The sequence below is a fragment of the Triturus cristatus genome, chromosome 7, assembly GCF_964204655.1.
Source record: "Triturus cristatus chromosome 7, aTriCri1.1, whole genome shotgun sequence".
In the NCBI taxonomy this organism is placed as follows: domain Eukaryota; kingdom Metazoa; phylum Chordata; class Amphibia; order Caudata; family Salamandridae; genus Triturus; species Triturus cristatus.
Window position 1 is genome coordinate 1,644,484,423 of NC_140590.1, and position 27,764 is coordinate 1,644,512,186.

General features: G+C 42.3%; 1 protein-coding gene across 8 annotated transcripts in view; it reads left to right on the forward strand.

Moving 5' to 3' along the window:
* KCNQ2 (potassium voltage-gated channel subfamily Q member 2) overlaps positions 1-27,764 on the forward strand; it is a 341,848-nt gene that overhangs the window by 237,721 nt on the left and 76,363 nt on the right. For 6 of the 8 annotated variants that reach the window (XM_085619689.1, XM_085619690.1, XM_085619696.1 and 3 more), the window contains exons 8-9: positions 15,378-15,472; positions 24,860-24,883. In XM_085619689.1, the coding sequence (XP_085475815.1) occupies positions 15,378-15,472; positions 24,860-24,883 (119 nt within the window). The remainder of the gene's footprint in view (positions 1-15,377; positions 15,473-24,859; positions 24,884-27,764) is intronic. The other 2 variants (XM_085619693.1, XM_085619694.1) reach the window with 1 other exon arrangement.

The window sequence follows — 27,764 nt, forward strand, 5'->3', positions numbered from 1 at the left end:
CTGTTGCACCTGAACATGATCCGGCCTAGTTCTGTGTGTGACGGATGCTTGCACTGTTGCACCTGAACATGATCCGGCCCAGTTCTGTGTGTGAGGGATGCTTGCACTGTTGCACCTGAACATGATCCGGCCTAGTTCTGTGTGTGAGGGAGTGGGAGGCTTGCACTGTTGCACCTGACCATGATCTGGCCCAGTTCGGTGTGTGAGGGATTCTTGCACTGTTGCACCTGGACATGATCCGGCCCGGTTCTGTGTGTGAGGGAGGGAGAGGCTAGCACCCGTTGCACCTGAACATTATCCGGCCCAGTTCTGTGTGTGAGGGAGGGGAGGCTTGCACTGTTGCACCTGGACATGATCCGTCCCAGTTCAGTGTGTTAGGGGGTGCTTGCACCGTTGCAACTGAACATGATCCGGTCCAGTTCTGTGTGTGAGGGATTCTTGCACTTGAACATGATCTGGTCCAGTCTGTGTGTGATGGGGGAGACTTGCACTGCTGCACACTACACAGATCTGACCCAGTTCTGTGTGTGAGGGGGTGCTTGCACCATTGCACCTGAAAATGATCCAGCCCAGTTCTGTGTGTGAGGGAGGGGGAGGCTTGCACTGTTGCACCTGAACATGATCCGGCCCAGTTCTGTGTGTGAGGGAGTGGGAGGCGTGCACTGTTGCACCTGACCATGATCTGGCCCAGTTCGGTGTGTGAGGGATTCTTGCACTGTTGCACTTGGACATGATCCGGCCCAGTTCTGTGTGTGAGGGAGGGGAAGGCTTGCACCGTTGCACCTGAACATGATCCGGCCCAGTTCTGTGTGTGAGGGAGGGGAAGGCTTGCTCTGTTGCACCTGGACATGATCCGGCCCAGTTCAGTGTGTGAGGGGGTGCTTGCACCGTTGCAACTGAACATGATCCGGCCCAGTTCTGTGTGTGAGGGATTCTTGCACTGTTGCACTTGAACATGATCTGGTCCAGTCTGTGTGTGATGGGGGAGGCTTGCACTGCTGCACCTGACACAGATCCGGCCCAGTTCTGTGTGTGAGGGGGTGCTTGCACCATTGCACCTGAAAATGATCCGGCCCAGTTCTGTGTGTGAGAGAGAGGGAGGCTTGCACTGTTGCACTTGAACATGATCTCGCCCAGTTCTGTGTGTGAGGGAGGGGAGGCTTGCACTGCTGCACCTGACACAGATCTGGCCCAGTTCTGTGTGTGAGGGGATGCTTGCACCATTGCACCTGAAAATGATCTGGCCCAGTTCTGTGTGTGAGGGATTCTTGCACTGTTGCACCTGACCATGATCTGGCCCAGTTCTGGGTGTGAGGAGGGGCTTGCACTGTTGCACCTGACACAGATCCGACACAGTTCTGTGTGTGAGGAGGGGCTTGCACTTACGCCCCTGGATATGATCCGGCCCGGTTCTGTGTGTGAGGGATGCTTGAACTGTTGCACCTGGACATGATCCGCCCCAGGTCTGTGTTTGAGGGGGCTTGCACCATTCTAACTCATACTGTTCCATTTAAATAACATTTCAGGAGTTAATGTCTGGCAACTTAAAGCAATAGAAATATCGTGGTTCAATTGTTTCATGTAATGCACTTTTTACAGCAAACAACCAGCTCACTCCTTCAAGTCTTACGATTTCTCCCTATTGATGGTTGAGGTTTTTTAATTGGTGTTTGCTGAAAAGACATGGAAATTGTCAGTGTTAATGATCTGTGTCAGAGAAGTCCCACGCTATTGATTTGTCCTTATATTGCCTTTAATTTGGACTGGTTATGTCATAGAAACCTTTGCAGGCATCTACGCTGTTTTGCACAGACAGCACTTCAAACAGGCGACTACATCCCTGGAACGCCCAAGAATGTTATTTTTCTTCCCTGCCACATTGCTATTTTTATCAAGAGCAAGGACAGTTGTTTTTCAAACCCCTGATTGGACCAGAGAGATTTGAAGTTACAGACAACAGGCATTTGAACAAGTTTTCAAAGAACATATAGAGAATGGCTTAGCAGAAGCCAGTGCTTCAAGAATTACACCAGTAGGTCAGACTTTCATCACAGTATGAAATTCGCACCGAATGATTCCGATTGTGTACTGGGGTGTGGGACTCACATCAACTGAGTGAAAGCAAAGCAAGAGACACACCCAACGGATGAGTCTCTGGGCTTGATTTAGAGTTTGGTGGATGGGTTACTCCATCACAAACGCGGCTGATATCCCCATCCCCTGTATTGCAAGTGCATTATATCCTACAGCACGTGTAATAATGCAGACGGGATAGTCACCATATTTACAACAGAGTACCTGTTTGACAAACTCTAAATCAGGCCCCGTATTCCTAAGACTGAAACCAAACGAGTGAGGCTCTGCACAAGAGCACGAGACTCACACCATACAAGTGTGACTGCGAAGTAGGGTGTGAAAGATGCACCCAGTGAGAGAGATTGTGCATTAAATAATGGGACTCATACACACTGAGACTTGCTCCATGATGTGGAACTCACACTTTGAATTGAAATTCTCACCTAATGAGAGACAGTCTTCTGTGCAATAGGACTCATACCAAGGGCCAGATGTATCAACATTAGTTATTGTGATTTCCAAATTGAATTCTTACCAAATTGCAATTTGGAAATCACAATTCCTAATGTATGACAGTTTATTTTTAAAATTAGCGGTTCCTAGTGGGTCACAAATAGACCTACCTTGTGAATATTAATGAAACGTTTAGTAGGACCACTGTCTGCTCATAAAAAATGTTGGGGCATAATTACAAGCCCCTTGCGACACTTTTGCGCCATAGTTGCACCACATTTGTGACGCAGCGGCGGCGTAAACAATGCGGCCAATTTACAACGTGATGCATCTAGGGAGATGTGTCACATTGTAAAACCCTGCATCACATTATACCTGTATCAGGTATAATGTATGCAGGGTGGGCGTTTCCATGCAGGAAAACCTTGTAGAAGTGATGCAGTAAAATCTACAAGATTTCACTGCTCCACTTCGAGGATGCCACTGCGTCAAAACTTTAAGGAGATCGACAGTTGGTGATGATAGGTCTCCTGCTGGCAAAGTGTAGACTAGCTATGTGATGGGCGGAGACACTGCTCTCTGCGGTAAAGGAGGGGCACATGGACATAACGTTTTGCAATACTCAATCTGATGCATACAATGAGATATGCCGGTTACAAGCAGACCACGAGACATTTAGGGACCATAACAGGCATACCAGGCCAGAACTGAAAACGAAGTGGATGGGAATTCTGAGCGGAACAATATTCCAGGGGATGGTGCAGACCGGCAGCATGTGTTTTAGATGGCTGTAATGACCCCAACAGTTGTAGGTAGCTCAATGAGTGGATGTGAGTGGGCAGCGGGACTGAGAAGGGACAGCAGCTCCAAGACACATCCTAGGTCTAATTTTGAGATGCACTCCTGATCCCCATTACTGTGGAACAAGCTGCGATAAGGTTGGATATCAGAACATGTAATACCTTGCAGCTGACTGCATGGGCATCATGTATCGAAATACGACCTGATAAGTTTGGAGTCATGTACCCGTTTGTCTTATTGTGCTCTGTACATGCAATGATTGCACAGGATTTCTTTGAATTTTGCTTGGCTGTATCAAAATTGAAAATAAAAGTATTAAAAAAAATTCGCAAAGAGGAAGTGGTCACTTGGGGCACCCTTACAAATTTGTGAAAGGGTTACCACCAGTTTTGAATTGGTGGTAAAGTATTAATGTTTTGTGACCAAACTTCGGTAGCAAAACATTAATACATACTACTGTGATCTGGTATTTTGAAGGGTTGCCCTAAACACGCTCCTTCCAAATATCGAATAAGAAATGGGTTGCAAACCCAAATTGCCATTCAGTGACTGAATGGCAAGTTGTGTTTGCAGCTCAATACTGGTTCAGCATTTGGAAGGGGTGTGTTTAGGGCATTCAATGGCAATTTGTGTTTGCGACCCAATTCCAATTTAGTATTTGGAAGGGGCATGCTTAGTACCGCCCTTCCAAATAACGAATCACAGTGGTATGTATAAATGTTTTGTGGCCAGAATTCATTTGCAAAACATAAATACATACCACTGTTGTTAGACCTGGCTTGTCCAGCGGGTTTATCCCCAGACTTTTTGTTTTTTGGCCTGGTGTTTTGCACCCTGTTTACCACTGCTGATCAGTGCTAAAGTGCATATGCTCTCCCTGTAATTTTTGTTTATGGATTGGTGATTCCATGCTTGGCATTTTTGATTTACTACTAAGTCCCTAGGACAGTGCACTGTGTGTGCTCAGGGCCTGTAAATCAAATGCTGCTAGTGGGCCTGCAGCACTGATTGTGACACCCACATGAGCAGTCTGTACATGTAACTCATACCTGTCACTGCAGTGTCTGTGCACAGTTTATTACTGCCATGTCGACCTGGTAAGTGCACTTGCCAGGCCCTAACCTTCCCTTTTCTTACATATACAACACACCTAAGGTAGGCCCAAGGTACCCCTGTAGGCAAGGTGCAGTGTATGTGAAAGGTAGGACATGTACTGGTGTGTGACATGTCCTGACAGTGAAATACAGTGTATTTAGTTTTTCACTATTGAAAGGCTATCTGCCCCATAGGATAGAATGGGAGTTTATTTATAACATCAAATAAATATAACTTTGCATTGGCACAAGATATAAAGGTGGAGTTTAGTATGCCAGAATATAAAAATGCATCTTATAGTAAAGATTATTTTTATATTGTGTGTTTGAAAATACCACTTTTAGAAAGTGGGTCTTTTCTTGCTTAACCCTCCTGTGTGCCTCTGCTGGTTTGTGTATTGACTGTCTGGCTTTGGAGTGACAGGGCTGTGCATTGTCTCAGACAGCCGCTGGGTGAGAGGGGACTGATGTGTGTCCTACCTTTCCGGAATGAGTCAGGGCTGGGCTGAATAGACCTGGGCTGCATTCAGAGTAGGGGCAGGAGTTTTCACTAGCACCTGAATAGGCCCAGTCTGCATTTAGAGTGGAGGGAGGAGATTTCCCTTGCACCTGAATAGGCCATATCTGCCTTACACAATGGTGTCTCCGCCTCCTGCCGGGTAGCTGCACCCGAGGGGACAGAACTGGTTTTGGCTGGGCAAAGAGCTTCTCTGCCACCAGAGAACAAAGAAAATTGCTGTATACATATTAGGGCCCAGACCCCAGAACTTTAGATTACTGCTGAACTAAGGAACCTGCCAGGAGGACGAACCCGGAAAGCTGGAGGAGGAGTACTGCCCCTGTGCTGTGTGCTGTTGGGGTTGGCCTGCAGTGGTTGCTTCTGTCATGGTCAGGGAAAGGACTGGAATGTGCTTTCATCATTCTGCTGTTAGAGGTTTTTCCAAGGTCTTGAAGTAGAGCTTGCCTCCTGTTGAAAGTCTCAGGGATAGAAAAGACTTCCAAGATCACTTTTGGAAATCAAGAGGAACATTTGCCAAGGAGAAGAGCTGGAGAAACTAAGGAGGAGCACCGCCCCTTTGCTGTTTGCTGTCTGGGGTTGGCCTGCAGTGGCTGTTTCTGCCAAGAAAAGAACAAGGACTTTGATGTGTGCTGTGTCCCCTGCTTGAGGAAGATCTCCAAGGGCTTGAAATAGAGCTGGACTCCTGTTCTAAAGTCTCAGGGACACAAAGACTTCAACACCAGTTCCCTTGAACTTCCTTGCTGGTAGTTCTGACCTGTTAAGAGGTGCCTGTTTCTGTTGTGGGCCTCTGGAGGCTGTTGCTGCTGGAAGCTGGAAAAGTAACACAACTTTGGGAAGCGCCACGTATCATCACCTGTATCCAACACATCGCCGAAGTAATCGTTGAAGCGCCTGCTGCGGCTCGAGAAATTGCTGCATGCCAAATCCCTTGCACCGATCTCCGACATCCGAGATCACCGCATCAATTCTGACGCAGGTCCTGCTGTGAGGCTTTAAGAACCAGCGCATCATGGGACCGCGGCTGGAGAGCGCAAGGCGGTGTCGTCACCAACACCGCATCGAGAACTGCCGCATTCCTGATCCTCACGTATCACCACCCCGCACAGTAAGAAACTGACGCATCACTTTCCCTACGTGGCAGTAAGGCACCGACGCATCACTTCCCATGAAGTAAGGAACCGATGCATCACCTTCCCTGCAATAGTTTTTGTTTGTGTGTGAGATGCATCCAAGGTACTTTGTATGAAAAGAGTTGCATCTACAATTAGCTTTGAACAGAATTATTTTTACCTTTCAAAAGTCATATTTTGATTACTGTATTGTGGATTGTTGTTGTTTTGATCTTGTTTGGTTTAGATAAAGATTACTTATTTTTCTAAACTGGTGTGGTGTCCATTTGTAGTGCTTTCACTGTATTACTGTATGTGTTCCCAAATGCTTTACACACTGCCTCTGAGATAAGCCTGTCTACTTATGCCAAGCTACCAAGGGGGTGAGCAGGAGTTATTTTAGAAGTGTATCCCCCTTACCCTGACTAGGAAGAAGGGTCCCTAATTGGACATAGCTGATAACCATTGCCAACTAGAGACCCCCATTCCAAACAACTGTGATTTGGTATTTGGACAGGACGCCCTAAGCACGCCCCATCCAAATACCGAATTGGCATTGGGTCGCCAACACAAATTGAGAAGCGGTAACAAGTTACTGAATTGCAATTTGCCTTTTGTACATTAAAAAAGCTCTTTTGTGGTTGCAAACAACCCGATTTGGTGAATTGGGCTGCCTTCAACCTCAAAAACCTTTGTACATCTGGCCCCAAGTGAGTGAGACTATGCTTCAAGATATGGAACTCACACCAAATGAGTGAGACTATACATTAAGACTCAGAAAGCTTATCCAAAGAGAGAAACATTGCACCAAGCAATGAGACTCATACCCACTGAGTGTGACTATGCTCCAAGATATGGAACTCACTGTAAATGACTTAAACTGTGCACCAAGGTGTTAGCCTCCCCTGTGCACTTTCATGTTATGCAGTGTTCTGCTTCTTGCAGCTAACAAAGCTTTTGCATATGGCAGGTTTCTTTTTCCAGAAGCAGTAACTCAAGCACCTCAACATGATAGATTGACAGTATGTGGACCGAACAACAAAGATTCTCAATGTTTCATCCACATTTAGGCTACTCTTCGTGTACGTCCTGGTCCAAAATTGTCGAGCGGGTGGCGGTGGGCTGATTACCTGCACTGCCGTATAGGAGGTGCAGATCCATTTTTGCTATTTTTACAGCTCTGTTGACAGTGACAATATGTTCTTACAGTACACTCAGGAAGGGACTCAAGCTGGGGAAGGAATCTGTGTAAAGCATCGAGGTTCTTGATTGATTTTCGTCCAATGATCGAGAAATAAGATCCTCTCTCCTAGGGGTAGTATTTGATCACAAATGCAACCCAGCTATTTGTCTTGAAACATTCTGTGCTGGCCTCTTGTTTCTGTATTGCCTGGAGAATAGAGAGAGAGCTGTGCATACCTAGACTAAACATAGACTGTATTTGAGGTCAATCTAATGGTTCAGTAAACATCTTAATGGTCACAGATTCAAATGCAAAGATGGAAAGAAATGTAGTTGTTTTGAAAATTATTTCATACATGTGTTTCACGACACCTGCCGCTTCTTCAGTGCCAAAATCTTAATATTACAAAACTGTAATACTGAACACTCTAGTAGTAGAAAACGACTTATTATTGGTGCTATAACGATCAAAGCGTAGATTCCCCTGAATATCGAACAGTATGTTAAAGTGTATTGAAGGAACCCCGTCACCACTGTACACGGCCATCGTACTGTGTGTGAAGTGTAATTTCATTGCGTTCCTTCAATAAATCTTCATTCAAGGTGTCGTGAAACTCGTGTTGGGCTATGAAGTAAAATTCAAAACAACTACATTTGTTTCTATCTTCACTTAAGAATTTGTGCCCTTTAAGATTCTTATTGAACCATTAGATTGACTTCAAATACAGTCTGTGTTTATTGCAACAGGACTGGAGGGATTTGTTCTGCAACCCCTTTTTGAGGTTAGTGTTAAACCCTTGGAGAGTCTCCTTTTTCGCTCCCTTTCCCGTGCATGCCCAGAGTTCATGTGCTATTTGAGCTGTTCATGACCAAAATCCATTCTCAAGAGGTTTGCGATGACTGGTGGTTGGAAGTTTTACGGCCCTGAAAAACAGTTGATTGGTGGGTTCATCTTCAGTCTAGGTCCTCATACATCCTCTGCCCCCCCTGCTACTCCGCATGGTAACATTAAGGTTCTGCGTGGTTTAGGTTACATTTATCTTCCAGTAAACTATCAGTAGGAGTTACTAATAATATCTTCATAGTATGGTGTGTGAGGTAATCTTGCACTGATGCTACCTGTTTTGAAACTGTTTTAGGTGAGTGAAGCTTGCATTGCTGCAGGTGCTAGACGAATACTTTGTGTGATGGAAGCAGGCCCTGCTCCAGGATCCGGGATCTGGGAGGGCCATGAAGAAGCACTGGTGGGCCATGAAGATGAATGGAGTTGCCTCGCATCTCCCAGGCGTCTGTGAGCCGGGCCTGGGCAGCTGGCGGCCTTTGTAGGGGACAGAATGCATACTCTATCTACTGGCGGAACCATGCCTAACATTTTTAATTCTGGTTTTCTAGGGGCTTGTACCTATGTGCTTTATCTGTTAGGCACCATCTGCCTCACTTTCCTTTCTCTTAATCTCAACATCCTTTCTTTCTGCCACACCAACCTTTCTTTCCAACTCACCCATCTTTCTTTCTGCCTTGGCCTCCTCTCTCTCTCTGCCTCACCCTCATCGTTCTCATCTCAACTCTTCACCATCTTCTCACTCTGCCTCTTCACCCATCTTCTGTCTCCCCATCACCTTTAGCTCTCTGCTCGCCCTTCTCTATCTGTCTCAATCTTCGTTCTCGGCCTCATTCTTCTCTTAATCTCTGCCTCACCACCTCCCTTTCTCCACCTCACTGCCCTCTTCCTAATTAGCCTCCCTCTATTTACCTTAACCCCGCCCTCTTTCCCTCCCTCAACAACTTATAACCCTCCTTTCTCTCTGCTTCACCATTTCCTCTTTCCACCTCAACCTTGAGTCTCTACACCTCACCTTCATCAGTCTGCTTTACATGTACTACTGCTCTGTATTGGTCAACAAGTTTGTGTATGTAAAGTAAGATCTTGAGCTGCTTCCGTACATGTGTCTGCGCTTGTGTGGGTACCTGGGTGCACTCATTTGAACCTTTCAGGTCTGCTGCCCCACGCCTGTTCTTCACTGGCAGCTCTCAACATTTTAAACATCTGCAGCACCAAGGCCTGGATTTTATAAACAGTGTGCTCAAGATCACACAAATGATCTGCAAAGATTTTGTGGGCATGCATATTTTAAAGATATAATAATGAGCTGTGTAACCCTGTTAATAGTGCCTACTGCGTTAAATTTACTCAAAATAAGCGTAATAAGTATTAGAAGAGCAATCAAGTTTGGAAACCTGAGCAGAACCGACCAAGCTAAGTTAGCTGCCCATTGTGCCAACATTACAGCTTCCAAAGATGACAACAAGACTTTTAACTTGGTGACAAGTTTCTCACCCAATTTCTGACTTGTCAGTTTTTAGCACAGAATGTATTTTAGGGGAAGATTTGATTATTAGTTCATTGAGTAGAATCTATATTAGAGGAAGAGTTGGTTGTCAATTTTTTGACCCGAATATTTTTGGGTATACAGAGGACATGCACAGTTCATGAGAATGCCTCAAAAATGACCTACATTTTCTAAAATTGTGACTAGCTTGTTCCTGCTTTTTGCGGGGTCACTTTCTTCTCCCACTACTGTCTCTTATTCCCATCAGCCACCCCACCCGTCACTTTCCTCTCCCTTCTATTCTACCACTCTACTGTTAACACTCCTTCCCTTCACCAACAACTAATAGCTTACTCATCACCTTCCTCTATAATCACCTTCCTTTCTCATCATCCTTCATCTTACACTAACCTCATCTTCCACCATCACCATTCACTGCTCCTCAACCCCTGTTCCCCCCTCAATACAGGCCAACCAATCTCCCTACTTCCATCACCAAATTTGCCCGTCATTCTCCTATTCCTTCATCCTACTTCCTCTGACTCATCTTTCACCCTCCTTCTTGAAGATGAGGATGAAGGATATTTATAGAGCATAACAGATACCCTATAGGGTATCCTGGCGCTAAGTTAGAAAGCTAGCAGAAAGATTAGAGCCAATTGACGACCCACATTTTTAGGCTTTGTGATATATCCGGTGGTTGGGGTCCAATCTCAAAGATATATGAAAGGATTTCCATACCTTCAGAGCCAGGAAAAGATCTGCCTCATTTTCTTCTACCCTACATTTTTGTGGTGTAACGAGGCATGCAGTCTCAGATCTTAAAGCTCTAGTTGGAACATCCATCCCACTTTGTTCATGGATACTAAGAGGACCAGTCTTTCAAGTGGATCTCTGAGCAATCAAGGCCATTTTGTTCAGGATTATATTCTTAATGGGGAACCAGTACAGTTCCTTCAAAGCCAGTGATGCAGAGTCAAATTTAGTTCTATTGGTCATCAATTTCGTAGCACATTTGACTGAACAGAGTCTCTTAGGTCGGCCTAGGTATGGTGCATTGCAGTAGTCCAGGTGGATAAAACCAGTGCCTGGACTACTGGAATGTGAGCTTACTGAGGGAGAAAAGGAAGAATCTTGCATAGCTGCCCCAGCTGCACAAAACAAACACCAGGGACTGCATTAACCTGCTTATTTAAGGTACGTTCACCATCTATAATAACGCCTATGTTTTCCCAGCAAAAGCTGGAATAGGTAGTTCACCTGATGCACTCAACCACCAATTTGGGGAGTGGGTCAGGGCTAGCAGGCCAAAAAAAGATGCTCTCTGTTTTATCTTTATTCATTTTTAGTGCATTTTTACTCATCCATTCTGTGGCTCCCAAATGGTAATCCTGGAGCGTATTAAAAAATGTGACTCCTACCACTGACACCACAATTTGTGTGTCATCGGCGTACAACATAACCGAACCTCATCATCCCTATCGCCTTCTCTACTTTATGACATGCATCATTCTCCTACTCCTCACTAATCAGCCATCTCTATTATATTTCTTCTCTTCCTTTCAACTTTTACTCTTATTTCATCCACCACTCTCTTTATCATTTTTTTGTCTTATCTTTCTTTTTCTTGTATTCCTTACCCTCATCTTTTCTACCCGTACGCCCTCCATTTCTCATCTCTGCCCACCTTCACCATTTTGTCTTGTCAAGGTTCCTGAATAGTTGATTGCATTCAGTACGGAATAGAGCCATGCTTGTGAAAACTGTGATCCTGGGTTTTCTGACTTCTGATGAAAGATACCACTCCATGCACAGCTGCTAGTTTATCGATAGCTAATAACATTAGTGGTCTAAGTGAGTTATGCCCTATACCTTACAAAATGCCCCCAGCCATCACATTTATTTGATGGTCAACTAAAAGTGTTATTCAGCCATATCAGGGACACCGAGCAGCTCCAAAATGTCCTATTGATGGCAGGACATGCTGAGTAGCAAGATTTTAACTTATGAAGCTTCAGATTATATGAACATCTGGCCCCCCTCTAGAACCAGGCCTGGATGGAAGCATACATTGTTGCTGCCTATGATATATGCATTTTTTGTACAAGTATTAGTGAGGCTGGCACTATCACTGATCAAAGTGCACATGTGTATGTGTGTGGAGGTGACCTTGCAGTACTGCTGCCCCTGCTGCTCCTATCTAGTTTCTGAGGGAAATTGCTATGCAGCTGATAATGATGTTAAAGTTCTTGCAAGGAAAGCTTGCACTACTGCTGCCTGTGGAGAACTCATAAAGTGTCTGTGTAAAGCTTGCACAGCTGTTGTCCATGCTGTTCTTGCACTGAGTGTGAGTGAAACATGCACAGCTACCACCTCTGAGTGACCTATGGTGTGTATGGATGAAGCTTGATCTGATGCTGTCCAAGGTGTGTGGGAATTACACTGTTTTAGCAGAGCTTTTGGAATTAAATGTGTTTTATCTGGTATTATTAAACAACAGTGATCCTGTAATTCACTTTTTGCATAAAATTCGCTTATCACCCACCCAGCACCCCCTTCCTTGGCATCCATTAACCACCTTAGAGCAGGTGGCAAAGGGAAGCATATTTGTTCCAGGAGTTGGGACACTGCATGCCGATTTGGACCTGGTAAATTCTGATTCACATGTTATTCCCCTCTCTGTGGAAAAATATTCATGATAGCCAGATTTAAGGAGGGGAACCCAGCTTGAAATATTGCTTCCTGCCCTAGGATATATCAGCATACAAATCCAGTTATCTTGTAATCAATGTTGTTGATCCGTTTGAAGTTGCCATCATCCTATTGACTTTTCTTCATTTTGTCAGGATTCTAGATATTATCTCAGAAATATGTGGAGTTGAATTCTTCTCTCTTCTCTGCATGTTACACTCTTTGGAAACATACATCAGACTTGTGGCATCCTGAATGGACCCAAGTCGATTACTCCATCCTTTCCACAGTATGAGATCATTAGGAACTGGGGCAATTATGGCCAATATGTTAATTGCAGAAGCCCCACCATGCTAACTGGAGACAGCATGTGGAAAAATCAGACACACTAATGACTACTTGGCTACCACTGCTATGGATATCTTCCACAAAGATTACTGCCCTAGTGGGCCATTTGAAACCTGAATTATTTTGTCGCTCCATACCCTATACACAGACGTCTGATAAGGAAACTGATGGTGGTCTTGTGCTGTGGTTCAGATTGACTGCCCTGACTGAGGCTTGACTTACATTTAAGTCCTTGAATCAAAGCATTGTGTGCTGTGACAATGTCGCCATCATATCACAATTCATATATATGTATTAGTATTTATAGAGCGCAAAGCTAGCTATGGAGCGATGGTGCACTGCATGTTATGGTTGAAATTAGGGGATGATACAAGGATGTGACCATCAAATGGGTAGGTAAAACTCTGAATTACACAAGTACATTACATTTCACATTTCTATATTTACAATTCACATATTTATATTTTTAAGCCCTTTGAGATTAATTGGTTTGTCCAGAATCACCCAATTTTCAATAAAGTGCCAAGTCTGGGATTCAAACCATGGTGCCCTAGGTTCCTTTATGTCTTACATTTTATGCTGACCCACAGATATTGTTTGCATTTCTGTTATTCAGGCAATGCTCCAGATGCTAGCAGTGATGCAACTTGTGCGATCATTATCTCATCCATGATATTGCAAAAAAGGGAATCTCCACATTTCTTATGTTGACATATATGTGCTTGCAGCACTAAGCCATTAAGGTGGAGTGCTTGGGTCACCGTAGGCGTATGCAGGGCACTTCCTTATATGGTGCTTGATTGAACTCCTTTTGGAAGCCCTGCATCATTTTTATCTGGACACCGTCAATAGTGGATGCTGGTGTTCACTGATCTCTGCCACCACTGCCACCCACAATGTGGTTGAGAAGAGAGGGGGAACAGGACAACTCATCGCTAAGAGAAAATGTGGGACAATTCCTGGCAACCTTGCAGACAGATCTACCATTATCTTACCACAAGAGGAGTATTTCCGGACAATTTTTGTTATCTTAGCCTTTACCAACACTTTGTCATATTTAATACCTTGTTGATGCCAGATGAGTCTCTCAACCAATGTAGATATGTTTTGGTGTTAGGAATAGTGGTTTAGTTGTTCAAGGAGTTGGTTTCAGAGGGCATCCCCTCATCCAGTACCAATAACTTGGCTGTGAGGGACATGGTACCAGCACCACACAACACCACACCACACCACACCACAAACGTTCTGCAGTGCACAGTTGTTTCAGCCAGCACATGATAGACTGGTTCTGACAATGTCAGGAACTGAGAAAGTGCTTCAGAACTGGTTGTGACATAGCAAGATAAAACTGTGCTTAATTTGTAAAAGAAACAAGAAAAAAACCACAGGTGCCTTAACTTATATTTAAAAGCGGCACCAGAGTTACTGAATGCCGGGATTGCTGAATACCACAGCTGTCTCGTCTCAAATCACTCTCATGCCTCTTTCTTCGACTCCCTCCATTTACTGTGCCTTTTTCTTTTTGTTACAGTCATTTTACCCATTGTCACTGTTTTCCTTTCTTTCTCTTCCTCTTTCTATCTTTCTTACCTGTCTTTGTCTCTCTTCCTCTGGGTCAGGGTCTGATTATGAAAAATAATCCCTCATAAAAATGCAAGTACTCACCATCTTCAGGCAACCACACAAACTAAGCACTGGTAGATGACTACTCGAGAGACTAACTGGAAGGTTTCCCGCTGTAGTGGCAAAGGATGTGCTGTGTGCCAGTGTTAGTTCATGTAAGCGTGGGTATTGCCAACTTCCCTCTAGACAGTCAAAGCAAGTCTTAAGTCATGCTGATTTCCTTCTGACCAATGGACAGGACTGTGGCTTCAATGTTGAAAGTCATTTTTGCAAAAATGAACCCTCCCCATACTGCCGGTGAATTAGTATTTGTGTGGTGCAGTTGGCAAATGCAGCGCAAGTCAGCCATCAGCCAGAAATCAAGAAATGTGTTAATGGTCACTAGAAGTAATAACTCTCCTCATTGGAGGTGGAACACAGTAGTTCTTGTACCTGCTGTCCACTGTTGTAAGTAAATAGTACCAATTCACCTTCTACTACATTTGGCACAGATCACAATCTGAACAGCTAGAGGGCTCTCTGTCAACTTCACCCTGGAATTTGGCAACATTTAATTTTAAGTGCCTTTTGTGTGTTTAAAGGTGAGCGAGTGAGTAGGTGAGTCAAGTTCTCTGTATGTTTTGTGGCTTGATTTCCTATAATTCTTCTTTCCTCTTTTTATGTCCTTCTCTCTCTCTTGCTCTGAGTCAAAGCCTGATGAAAAAAATAAGTCCTGAATCGAAAAAATTAGTGCTGGTGCCTGCCACCTGGAGCTACCTCCACAAATCGAGCACTGATCGCGTGATATCATGTTTAACGTTCCTGTGCCCCATGCCCTGCCTCAGGGTAAAGCTGAGTTTACGTCCTTTTTTTGTAGCCAGATCCAAAGTTGGAGCAAGATTTTTGTATTTGTGGAAGATCCTGAGGAAGACAGGTTTTGTGCATTCCACCCACACCGAAACTTGATATTGAAGAATCCGCAAGAGAGTTGTCAATACATATATCGCATCTAAGCAATAGCAGTAGAGTTTCAAAGATTGACCGCTGTGGAGATAGTGGATCGTGCATAGTGCATATGGTTGTAAATATAAAGAGATTTATGTGAATAAATGTGATAAATTCAATCTATTTCTGGCACATTGTTTTCTTCTTCATCTTGCCCAATCCTCAGGCTGCCTGGAGATTCTACGCCACCAACCTCTCCCGCACAGACCTTCACTCCACCTGGCAGTACTACGAGCGGACGGTGACTGTGCCAATGTACAGGTAAGGTCTAACTCTTCCATGCCCTGCTTGTGCCTATTGGTTTAACCACTGCTCTGAACCCATCAGATTCATCTGTTGTTCAGTCTTACGATGAGACCATGTGGGTCCTTGCCTGCAGTCAGTACCGATGACAGTCGATTAAGTGAATTGCTCCTAATGCCTCAGTGGTGCTTTTAGTCCATTGCCCACGGATAAGAGTTTGCTTAGAATGGTACTTTTGAGTCTGCAGATGTTAAAGTTCACAAACTGGGAATGACAGTAAGTGCTGAACAGGCCAATAGCAAATTGGATTGTACAGCCCATCACTGCCTTTTGGCTATACCGTGCTATACAACTATCCCGTACATACACACATACATTAATTTAATCATTTGATTGATTATGTCAGCCTTATATTTTTGTTCATTTACAATCATTTTTTTGAGTTACATTTTTATTTACGTTTTTATGTTTATTTCTTGTTCTCTTGTTTTTTACACAATTTCTTTTGTTGTCCTCAGAAAATCCATGATGTTAATTTTCTCTTCTTTTTTGTTGTTACCTTTTTCTGTGTTTTCCACCTTTTCTTTCTATGCACCACTCCATTTTCATTACTTGTAGCATTCATTGTGCTGTGGCTGATTGCAACTCGTGGAGACTGCAGCGGCTTTGAAGACTAGGTAATGTCATGCCACCTCATGCCATGTCTGTGTGCTTGCATCTTAGAGCAATGCTGTGCCAGTGGGTGCTGCACTGACAAGTTTCCTTTATTGAGAACTGCCAGCACATTATGTGCCTTTTTCAATTCAGTAGTTACTCCATAATGACCAAGATATTGTGGTGTTCTAACAATTAATCTCTGCTCTTTTAAATGTGAATGTATGTCTACTAGGTTTGGTGGTATCCACTATTGCTGACTCTCGTGTCCCTTACTAGTCTGAAGGGAGAAAATTTTCCACCATCTTACATTGTTTCCTACCTTTTATAGTTTACACCACCCACACTTTCTGCTGCAGACAATTGCTCACTGCTCAACACGTCACTTCCTGTTTTCTCCAGGAATTCTTGTTCTTGTGCAGAACTTTCCCTTCCTGCTCTAGCATGTCACTTCGGGCTTCAGGGTTTCACTTCATGCTCCAGTCCTTGACAGGCAGTTTATATTGCTTCTTTCACTTTCCACTCATTCTATTCATCCCTATTTCCTACTCTAACACCCCAGAGTCCAGTTTACTTGATGCAATCAGTAATTCATTTAAGGCTAAACCTTCTTATGATCCATCCACTTCCCAGCTCCAACCTGTTGTGCTCTGACTTTTTCAGTGCTTGATTCCTACCTACTTCATCTGCCTCATGTTAGGATGCACCCCTATCAGTCGCAAAACTCTTTTCATATGCTGCTTAACACCTTTCTCCATGCTTCACTTTCTGCCCATCTTGCTCTTTCTTTCTAATTTTCAGGTCCATTCCCATACTCTCTGAGCTTCCTGAATTTCTCTTAGCCTGGAACACAAGTTTCCTGTTAAATTGTGCATCTGTACCTCCTCACTTTGCATCAGTATCGCAAGCATAACCTTTCCAACCCCGTTTCTGAGGGAGCATTCATAATAGATGCTATTTATCAAATCTGATAAGGTCCCCAGGTTATTATTATCTGTCAGATGTGGTTAATATTGCACCAATACTGATAGACCCTTAATCGATGGCTGCGCATCCTTCTCCCCTCACAACCTGTCTGATCCCATCAATCTTTGCTGCAGTCCTGTCTCTTTCAAAACGACCCACACAATGTTCACAGTCCGTGAAGGGCATAGTTAAAAACTATGCAGAATCTGGACTTTACTGATAATCTAAGGTGTTCTCTGGACTCTGTATTTCATAAGGAGAAACATGTTATAACCTATCAGCATTTTATTAGAAGTCTCACACAGGCTCTGGTCCAGACAGAGGACATGAAAGCTGACAGAATCAACAGTATGCAATAAGTTGCATTGTCACATAGTTCATGTATTTTACATTTTGCTTGGCAGTGTGTTGGAAAAGGTAATGTGTTGCAACACTAAATATCCATATTTTGCCCAAAATCAGTTTTTTCTTTGTTTCTTAATACAATGCTGAAAATAATCGTGTGTGTCTGAAAAGCAAATACCATTCTGAATGCTTACGAAATTCTACCTTAATCATTCAATTTGGCTCTTCCCCATTTAGGATGAAAAAGGAGTGAAGCTTGTTTTAGGATTTAGACATCCCTAAATGAGCAGTCACTTCTTTCTTGCTTTTGTGATAGGTAATATTGTTAAAAATTCCCACCTAACAGGGATTCTTTCAGAGACATTCTACATAAGGAGAGGCTTTGTCTGGACCCCACAGATTATGACTGTTACCCCCTGCCAACAGTCATAGGCAAAACGCTATGAAATTAGCGCTTTACCTTATATGTTTTCAATTTGGAGGTATTTAGGGTAGATTTCATTAATATATTATATGTTTGAAATGATAAGAACATTGAGCATTCATTGACTGGTCGATAGTACACAGCTGCCTTTCGACTCATCCTCACATCTTCCAGTCATATCTCTTCTTTGAATTTATTACGTAATCTAATCACTGTCCCTTCACTTTCAATCACATTTCCCTTGACAACTCACCCATATGGTCTAGAATTACGCTTATTTCATATTCTTCCAAGAAAATAGATCTATGCGAAACAGGTGTTCAACATTTGGTTCCTTTTTTAATTACGAAGATCTTGAATTGAGTTTTGTGAAAAAACTTGGCCTCCCTCCATCTCCCATTTCCATTTTACTTTGCTTAATATGATTGACAAGAAGCGATGTATATGAGGAGGAATCATTGGTAGTATAAAGACTTTCAACCTTGTTCCCGGGGATAGCTTGCCTTCCATGAGTTGACTGGACAAACCTGGAGAGGAGCAGGGTTAGAGTGTTTGCTCAATATCCCCTTACACACCCTTCACTGCTATGTCTTCTTCTTAGATACACATTTATGGTCTCTGGCATCTTTTCAGGGCATCCACCCTTGAACACCATTAATGACCTCACCATTCCTTAAGAGATGATAGATTGGAAGATCCTCATAAAAATGTTTACATTTGTACATCATGCATAGATTGTCTTCGAAATTAATCCAAGTCCTTCACACTCTTCTAACTGATAAGTTAACTAAATGTCCAGTGTACTTGCACGCAAAGCTCTTCAATATTGGGGAGTCTACCGAGCTAAGCTGCTGCACACAAACAACCTTGAAAAGTAATTGTATTAACTACAAATAATGTTATGGTGAAGGAAATGTTTAAAAACTATTCAATGCTGTGGTCTCCTTAAATAACCAGGAGAGGGATCAGGTGAGTATGTTGGTGAGGAGAAGGGTTATACTGCAACTCTGGTTATATCTGTTGTCTTGAGTGTTTTTCAGACTCTATTCAGGGTATTGAAGGGACGTCATTATGCTTCTACCCTCTTTGTCATTCTTTGTTTGTTTAGTTTGGATTGAGCATCAATTTCCATTGCTCTGCTCTCACATTTACTCGCCATGGTAGTTGTTCAATGTCCCAACTTTTTCTGTCACATATTGAAGTTCCAGCAAACATCTGTGGATCTCAGAGTGTTTTCTGGTGACTTTCATGATCAAAGCACTTCTCTGTATAACTCAGATTTTCTTTAAGCTTACTGATGTCATTGCCATAGAGAGAAGCTATCTTTCACACCTCACACTCAAGTACATTAGCTCATGTCCAGGATGGGCCATGGAAAATACATTTTAGCCTGGAGGAAATAGGGCATGATTGTCAGAATGAATGTTGCAGACATGAGACTGGTGTCAAGGCCAGGAAATTGAACACTTAAGAGCAGGAATCGCTGAATAGGTTAATTCAAACCCAAAGGCACACACTTCTAGACAGTGATAATGATGGACAGCGAGGTCCTCTGTCAGCTAGACTGTACAGTAAAAGCATCCTTGGAAATTAAAGTATATTTTTCTGTAGCAGTGAATAGTATCACAGACAGCACCCAGAGCATTCACAGAAAAGTATGGCTAAAGAAGATTTTGCTGAATAAACTGAATGGGATTATAAACTGACAGCATGGCACACCACTTCAACAGTGGCAGCCAGTTCTGGATGGAATTACATATTGGTGCTAGGAATTTCACGAATTGAAACCTCACATCAAGAAGGAACAAACGGAGAAGCATACCACAAATGGATTATTCAAGAAATAGCAAGGAGAGGCTGGAATCATGTTTATGAGGTTACCACTCAAGGTTGTCTAGAAGATGAAGACAATATCCAGAAAGAAGGGTAGGAGAGAAATCCTTTTACTTTGCATCCTCCAGAAAGTGCAGGAATGTTTTAAGGCCAGCTTGCTACACATGTGGTACATGGGTTTGTCAAAAACAGGAAGGCTAAGATGATAGATGATAGAGAGGTATTTTAGTCAGGGTATCACTCATCTTCCCTTTATTTTAAGCGCACATTCTATATGACAAACAGGACACTACACAAGTCACAATTCACATACAAAGAGGAAACTACAGCTCTATTCCAAGTTCCACCTGAACTCTAAGGACGCCACAATTAACAATTTTGTCCAGCATCTCTCCAACAGTTAATTGGGATTATGAGTTAAAGTTAAATACTTTTTCCCTGATTATGTGGATTATGTGGATATTCTGTTGATATTTGCCACCTTCTCACAGAAACTGGTAAATATCTGCTGGGGCAAGTGTGGGTCCAGGGTGCTTGGCAGGCGCATATAAGGCATCTGGGAGAAGGGTTGGAGTGCCAGGAGGGAGCAATGTCTACTCATAATGGAAGGAGTGTGCTGGGGCAAATCAGCATCTCTGTAGCCCCTGTCCCTCACCATCCATGCGTTTACTGTGTGAAAATCTGTTTTACTTTGGAAATCAGTAATTTCAGGACCAGAAACACTAGACCACTTTTAGTCGCCCAGAGTGGTAGCTCCCAAGGCAACTCAAATTGTGGGGATTATGTGTTAACTACAGGTAGTCATTAGAGTTTCGGACTGTCACCTCTTGTAAGGTTGGAAACAAGAAGTGCTTGTATACACAGAAAGCCAACAGAAAAAAAGGCTGACTCACCTGGTACAGGAAACGAGAACACACACATTTTCCAACTGTATCAAGATTCTGGAGAAATAAGAAGGGCTCGTCCACGATATGAAATACCCAGAAACAGATGCCCCCCCCCCTCCCCTAGTGAGCTCCGGACTATATTTCTGCAAGTGTAGGTTGAGAACGGATCATCGCTACTTACTGAGGAAGCCCGGAAACATGAATTACCCACGTAGATGAAGAAAGCAAAGTGTGAGGAGTTTACAAGCAGGGAAACAAATATTTAGGTTATGTGAGCTAGATTGAGATCAGAATGTTTCTGTAGGTCATTTGTAAGAAGAAATACGTGCGACCAGATCTTTGTGTAAATAGGATACACCCTATTTATTTAGTGGCTTTCTACTGTGCTATATTTCTTTGGACCATTTGTGGTCATGTTTATCAGTTACTCATTCTTGTTGGCTCAGTACTTGGGGTCCAAAAGACAATGAGGCTGCTTACAACTGATCACACCCTTGGAAATTAGCTGCTTAATCTGCCTGTAGATTCTGTTCTTTTCAAATAGTGCAGGCCATATCTGGGATTCAGACACAAAGCTGGCTCCTATCATGACCCAAAATAGATCTTCAACTCTTCTAACCATGGGATGCGCCCACATGGACCGCAAGGCATGCAGACATCGAGAACTAGGGCATGAGTGCATAATGGCAGAAGTGACCAAAGATATATATATATATATATATACACACACACACACACAACAAACACACAACACATAGCCTCATATTAAGATAGACTACAACGTGGATACTGCATTTACCCAACAATGCACCCTTAAAACTCAAAACTGTATGATAGGTTTATGAAGTGCAATCATGATGTCAACAATGCACATGTGTGGTTAGCAACTTGATTGGAAGTGCACTGGAGACACCCTGTTATCCAGAGTACACACACAAGACTTGAAGCTGTACTGTAAACTCACAAAGACACAACACATATGACCCATCCACCAAACCGCATGGTCTTTAAGTGCAGCACCGTCACACTGGTAGCATCCTGTAGGACTACTAGAGCACCCACATAGCCAGTGCACAAAGCAAGTGTACTTGGACACCCTGTGGTCATTATACTCCTTAGGACATGAGAAACCAGAGCTGGACGGCATTGTCCTTTAGCACCAATCGCTAGTTTATAGATGGGACTGGGCGTAAGCACATATTATATTAGACATTCACTTCTCACCCTTTACTTTGCAATTTACTTCCCTGCAATTGATTTGACTACACCTTTTCTTTGTCTGCTTTTGTTTACTGAGGTACTGTGCCCGTGAGGAATATGATTACTAAGCTACATATAACTTTAGCACCAGGGTGAAAAAGATCACTAAACTATTAATACATAATTTGATTAGTTGAATAGAGTTATGGTTGTGATTAGTATTATTTTAATAGATAATGTAAATAAAATTAAAGGTTACGTTTGGATTAAAATATTTGAAAACAATGAAATACAAACACACCGAATATGAGTCAAATCATTATAATTAGGCTGTCCGGTTTTAGGTTTAAACCTATAATAACTGATAAAACCCCACTGGAAGGGAATAGCCCTCACCAGTGTAAGCATATAAACACTGAAAAAAAACCTGCACAACCACAAACTAAATGCCATTCAAAAAATGGAAAACGAGAGTGAAAGAGTAATTTTTATTTCTTTCTGAATGGGCCAATACAATGTAACTTTGTTATATAAGGTAGCAGTAAGAAAGACTGGGCTAACATTATTCTGCTTGAGTTTTGTTGTTTAGGGATGTCACAAAAATAATATTTCTTCATCCTTTCTTCATTTTTGTGGTCTTTGATCTAAAGATACAGGGGTTAGAAGCATGTTTTAGGTGTTGTTTATATATTTTATAAGCTGTAGAGAATCAGGAAATATCTAAATCATATTTGATTTTTTGGCTACATTTGAGTCTTTCACTGATAGGAAAAATGTAGGTTTCATAAGAATCTTTCCCAATATGTACCATCACATTTACTCACAGAGAATGGGTAAAAACCCTTGAAACATCAGCCCCCTTTTCTAGTGAGTCAGTATTGATAGTAGGTAAATTGCCAAACACCCCAGGCTTTAAACATTCAAGGCTTGGTATAGTGACAGGTATATGTGAAAAGAGTGCAGTCACAAAGCATCTGGGATACTGGTGAAAACATGACACCAGACTCTTGGAAATCATGGAATGCAGTGTCACTTGGAATGCTGCTACAAAAGGTTCTTACCAAATTCAAGAAAGATTGGAGTGGTATTGTTTGTGTATATAGTGATTCAGCTACGTATATGAAAAAGTTGTGTGATGACCTGTGAAAATTGATACCTAAGCTGAAGTGCTTCCCTGTAGGAGATCCTTGCCACTTTGTAGATGGCAATCTGAAAGCATCTTTACAATCTTCAGAGTTAATGAAGAATGCTTTTGACTTTTTAGTCCATTCTGGTGCACTGTTTTGTTATGCGTGGGAACTAACACACAAATATTTCTCATTTTGTGCTTTGTGTGGCACCTAAGAAAGAGTCATCCCAACTGTGTCACTTAGCTAGTGGTTCTCAGTCCTAGAGGCCATGAATGCTATATTATCCATGTGGCAACCGTTTACAGAACTTTTGCTGAGTGATGATGCAAACTGTATGAAATTTGAGGATCTTTGGTCACATATTGATGGTGATTTGAAATAAAGTACACTCTACTGCATTCTTCGATTTTTACAGGAAAGCATGACTGCTGTAATGGACATAAAAAAAAAACTACAGTCTGAAAACACCCCTGTCTGCCAAGTGTTCAGCATAATTCATTTAGATGTGAAACATCTCCTTGAGAGACAATGGCACTGCAACATGGTCCATGTTAGAGTGGTTGCCACTTGGTAAGCAAAGAAATGTTGCGGAGCAATTCAGGAACTTTTATTTTACAATGTATGAGAAATAGCCCTTCACCAACCATGGCATTTTGAAGTCAATGAAGCCTCACTGTGGTACTCTGCACAAGTTATAGATCCCTTCCATAAAGGGAAACTCTGAGGGCAAATGCGCCCAGTTCAACGCATATGTTGCAGAACCTGTCGCAGAGAATCACAATCTTCAAGTGCACCAGTTTTGGCATGGAAAGCTATGCCAGTGGCCAGAGTTAGCAAATTGTGTACTGGCTATTTTGGCGTTGCCTGTCTCAAGTGCCAATGTTGAGAGGGCCTTTTCACAGATAAAAGTTTACATGAGAGGGAAAGAGAGAGCGTGCATGACCAAAGACTCACTGAAGAAGTATTGTATGGTGTACTACGATAAGCTTGATTTCTAAAAATGCATTTGGACCTCATATACACTGTACATACACTTTCTATATACTATGCACTATCAGTGCAGAAAGCAAGCAATAATAAAAGCAAAAAGTTCCATAAACACCGGAAAAACACTGTTTCTGTTGTTTTTAATAACGCGAAAATGTGTAACCACTGATAACCACTGTTTTTTTAAGGGATTGAAATCACTGGAAAACACTGAAAAAACCCCACCAGAATTTACCAAAAATAGAAACTGAAAACAGGAAAGCTTAATTATAATTGAATTGATAATAAGTGTATGTTTAGGGTTAAGTTAACAAAACAAATGCTATAAGATTTAATAGTATTAGGTAGATTGAAAACAATTAGGCTTAGAGTTGTAAGTATTTTACAATAAGAAAAAATATTTTCATTTGAATTAAAAAATGGGTAGGCTTGGAATTAGTGCTAGAAACATTCACTTCATTTAATTAATTAGAAAATGTAATTACTTTTAATTTAGTTTTAGAGAATGGGTTGGTATTAATGATATTTAAATTAATTAAATAAAAATAAAAATATTATTAAGGAAATTGATAGGATAATGGTTAGGCATATAACTGTTAAAGGGAAACGAAGTAAAAGGACAAAGTAAAAGTCATTTTAATCTTATGGATAAGGAGCAAATTCAAATTAGGTCAAAGTGAAGGTTGAGCAGTGAAGGCATTTAAAGCAATGATAGTGGAAATTATGACATACAACCCTGAATTGTGGATTATAATTGCCTGTAAATGCACCCTGCAAGCCATATAAACTTGGCCCAGTGAAAATAATGATGCACTAACTCGCTGTTTGGCAGAAATAGCAGAAAACCTTTACAATAAGCTCTTGGCTCAGTCATGAAAGCCGTTCCTTATTCCTCTTTAAATGCTGTATAATTTTATTTTCTTTATTCCCACCTTCCTTTTATTGTTCTCTTCTTTTTTCTTCTCTTGGTTAAAAAAAGCTCACAGGCTTACGGTGCCTCCAGGTATGACCTGCATGTTGGTGTGTACAAGGTGTTTGTGGTGTCATGTCTTCTCAGCCGCGGCAGCATAGACTCAATTTCCACCCTTTCCCCATTACTGGTTTATTTCCATGCATTAACATCTGTGTACTAGGTTTTGTCCAACCAGTGCATCAAGTCTGGGCATGTGGAGTGTTCGTGAAAGTGTTCCTAGTGGCAACCTCCGGATTGGTGACGTGCAAGTGCACCATATATGAGCTAGTGGGCAGTTTGGAGGCAGAGATACTGTCTGCTATATAGTACCTTTAAAACTGAACTTCATCACAAAGTTACTTAATCAAATTTTTCAGTTGTTGCATTGAACTATCCAGTGCACTAAAGCACCCAGGTACCCTGACAGAACATTGCATCATGGACAAATTATACTCACAAGGACATATTATTGAGGGTTTGACTTATTCCTGGGCAAACATTTTATTACGCTGCAAAATGTGCAAAATCTTCACATTGTGCATTTTGGTGTAACTTTTTTAATGTGAGTATGCACCTTCATTAAAAAACATAAAGCCATGCAAGATACCAGCAGCAGACTGAATCGCATAGAAAACATCTCAAGAAGAGACTTTTCTGCTCGATCCAGTCTCCTGATAGTGTCTTCAGACATTTTTATGTTTCTGTTTCAAAAAAGTCATAGATTTCTCCATGAAAGCATAATTTTGATACATTTACATGGAATTTAAATTTCATGGAAATAAAAAGAAAACTTCACAAACATTAGTTTGAATTAATTCACCCAACAAGCCTAGATCTCATGTTGTCCCATATCATTCATGACTGGCTAACCTAGTCTTGTTTTTCCTTGGAATTCAGGTTCTTGTAGTAAAACTTTCCCCATCAAAGAACTATGGCCTGATGTACTACAAACAGGTCAAAAACCAGTCGGTGTTTCTTGCATGCTGACTGGTTTGCGGCCCCACCAGCATTTAGCGAGGTACAAATCTGTTGCAGGGAGTCGCAAAAACTCCTAATGTGTATATGACTCCCTGAATGCCTGCCGTATTGATGTGTATGTGACTCCTGTGAATTTCTGCTAATGCAGGGAGGCAGGTCTATGAAGGGCAGCAAATCTCCATTACGGCATTTGCACTGACTGAATGCCAACATATATAGGGACTGATTACGATGTCGGGCAGAAACAATCTGCCCGACACCATCTCGGAACAGATCCAACCAACTCGCGGTTGGTGGTTCCGCCCGACCGATTACGATGCGACCAAACACTGTTCAGTGGACTTCCCATTGATTCCTAAGGGAGCCCATGTTCCGCCCGACAACACAGGCTCCTATGGGGAAATGGGGTGTTTGTAGAAAACCCTGCACCCTGTTGTGGGCACCCCATTGTGCCTGCCACACAGTGCAGGGTTTTACAGGGGGGGTCCCCTGAGTACCCCTTTGGCTCCAACCGGAGGCCGCAGTCACTTTCCGACAACATTTTCATGTCAGACGGGCCAGCTCAGAAAGTCTGTTGGAAACCGGCATCGTAATCACTCGGTCGGAAACGCTGTCCGTAGAGCTGTTCGATGCTGTTCCAACCAACATGGGTGCTCCGAGATGCGTTCGAAACCGATTTGGAAAGACCGTGCGGTTTACAATCGGACTGCGAACATCGTAATCGGTCGGGCGGATTGTAAACCGACGAGTCGGTCGGAAGCTTTCAGACACGATCTATGAGATTCCGATTGTCAGCAGGAGGCTTTCCGCCCGACATCGTAATCGGCCCCATAGTTGTAAAGATGTAGTTGTCATGTACGGAGGCTATATTCAGAAACAAAAGCTATTATTCAGTGAAGGCCTTTGGAGACAGCATGCAGAAGTCCATCTCAGGTTGTTCTCTCAGCACATCTGAAGCCAGGATACTATCAGATTGCAGAATGAAAAGTGCTAAAAAAAACAACAACACAAAACAAGGTGTAAGTCATTTTGATCAATGCACCCAGAATCTAGAACAAATTCCCAGTATCCATCAGGACCGCCTTAATGGCCCTCTAATTTAGGAAAGGGCAGAAAATGCACCTCTTTAAAGAACAGTACCTCACACTGCATTAACTGTCCACAAACCAGCTACCTCTCCTATTACTCATTGACTTTTTGCTTGCTTTTGAACCTGTACTGAGCTCTGCTGCTTTCTAGATAGGTTATTGCTGTAGAAATATCACATACTAACATAAATACATACATACATACATACATATAAGTGCCTACATTCACAAAGTGGAATCTTTCCCACAATGACAGTTTCCACTTTGCAAATGAAAATAACGCTCTTTCAGGACCCAGTATTTGATCAGTGGTTTACAACTACAATTTATTGATACATTCCATAGCGAATTGCAAGATGAGGGTTGTGTTCCTTTATTTACTCCCTATCTTTTCAAATCTTCGTGGGCCGTAAAGTGTAGACTGTGAATCAGAAATACATTTCTGACATGCAAGTACGAATTTTGTCCATTGCAACTTTTCTTTTGGGGGCTGCAAAGCATTTGATTTTGTTAATTATAGACTCTGCAGCCCCTAAAACGTTTCCTATATCAGGCCTTACGGCATACAATTACCTTAATTCAAACCACAACACAGAATTGGGTGAGCTGTATTTACCTGATAAAGGGCATCTTCAGGGCTTTAGCTGTGGGTGAGCAAATTAAAATGGCTTCTGCGTAAAGCCTCCATAGGTCACATGCATCCTTTGTTGATATATAGCTGACAAAGAGCTGAATTAATAAATTATACATTTGCCACCGAAAGGTGATTAGGCAAATAAGTGCCCAAGCCAGAAAGCATGATGGCTGACTACAACACCTTTTAACAACATTTTATTTATAAAAACTTGATTTGGATACCTACAGCA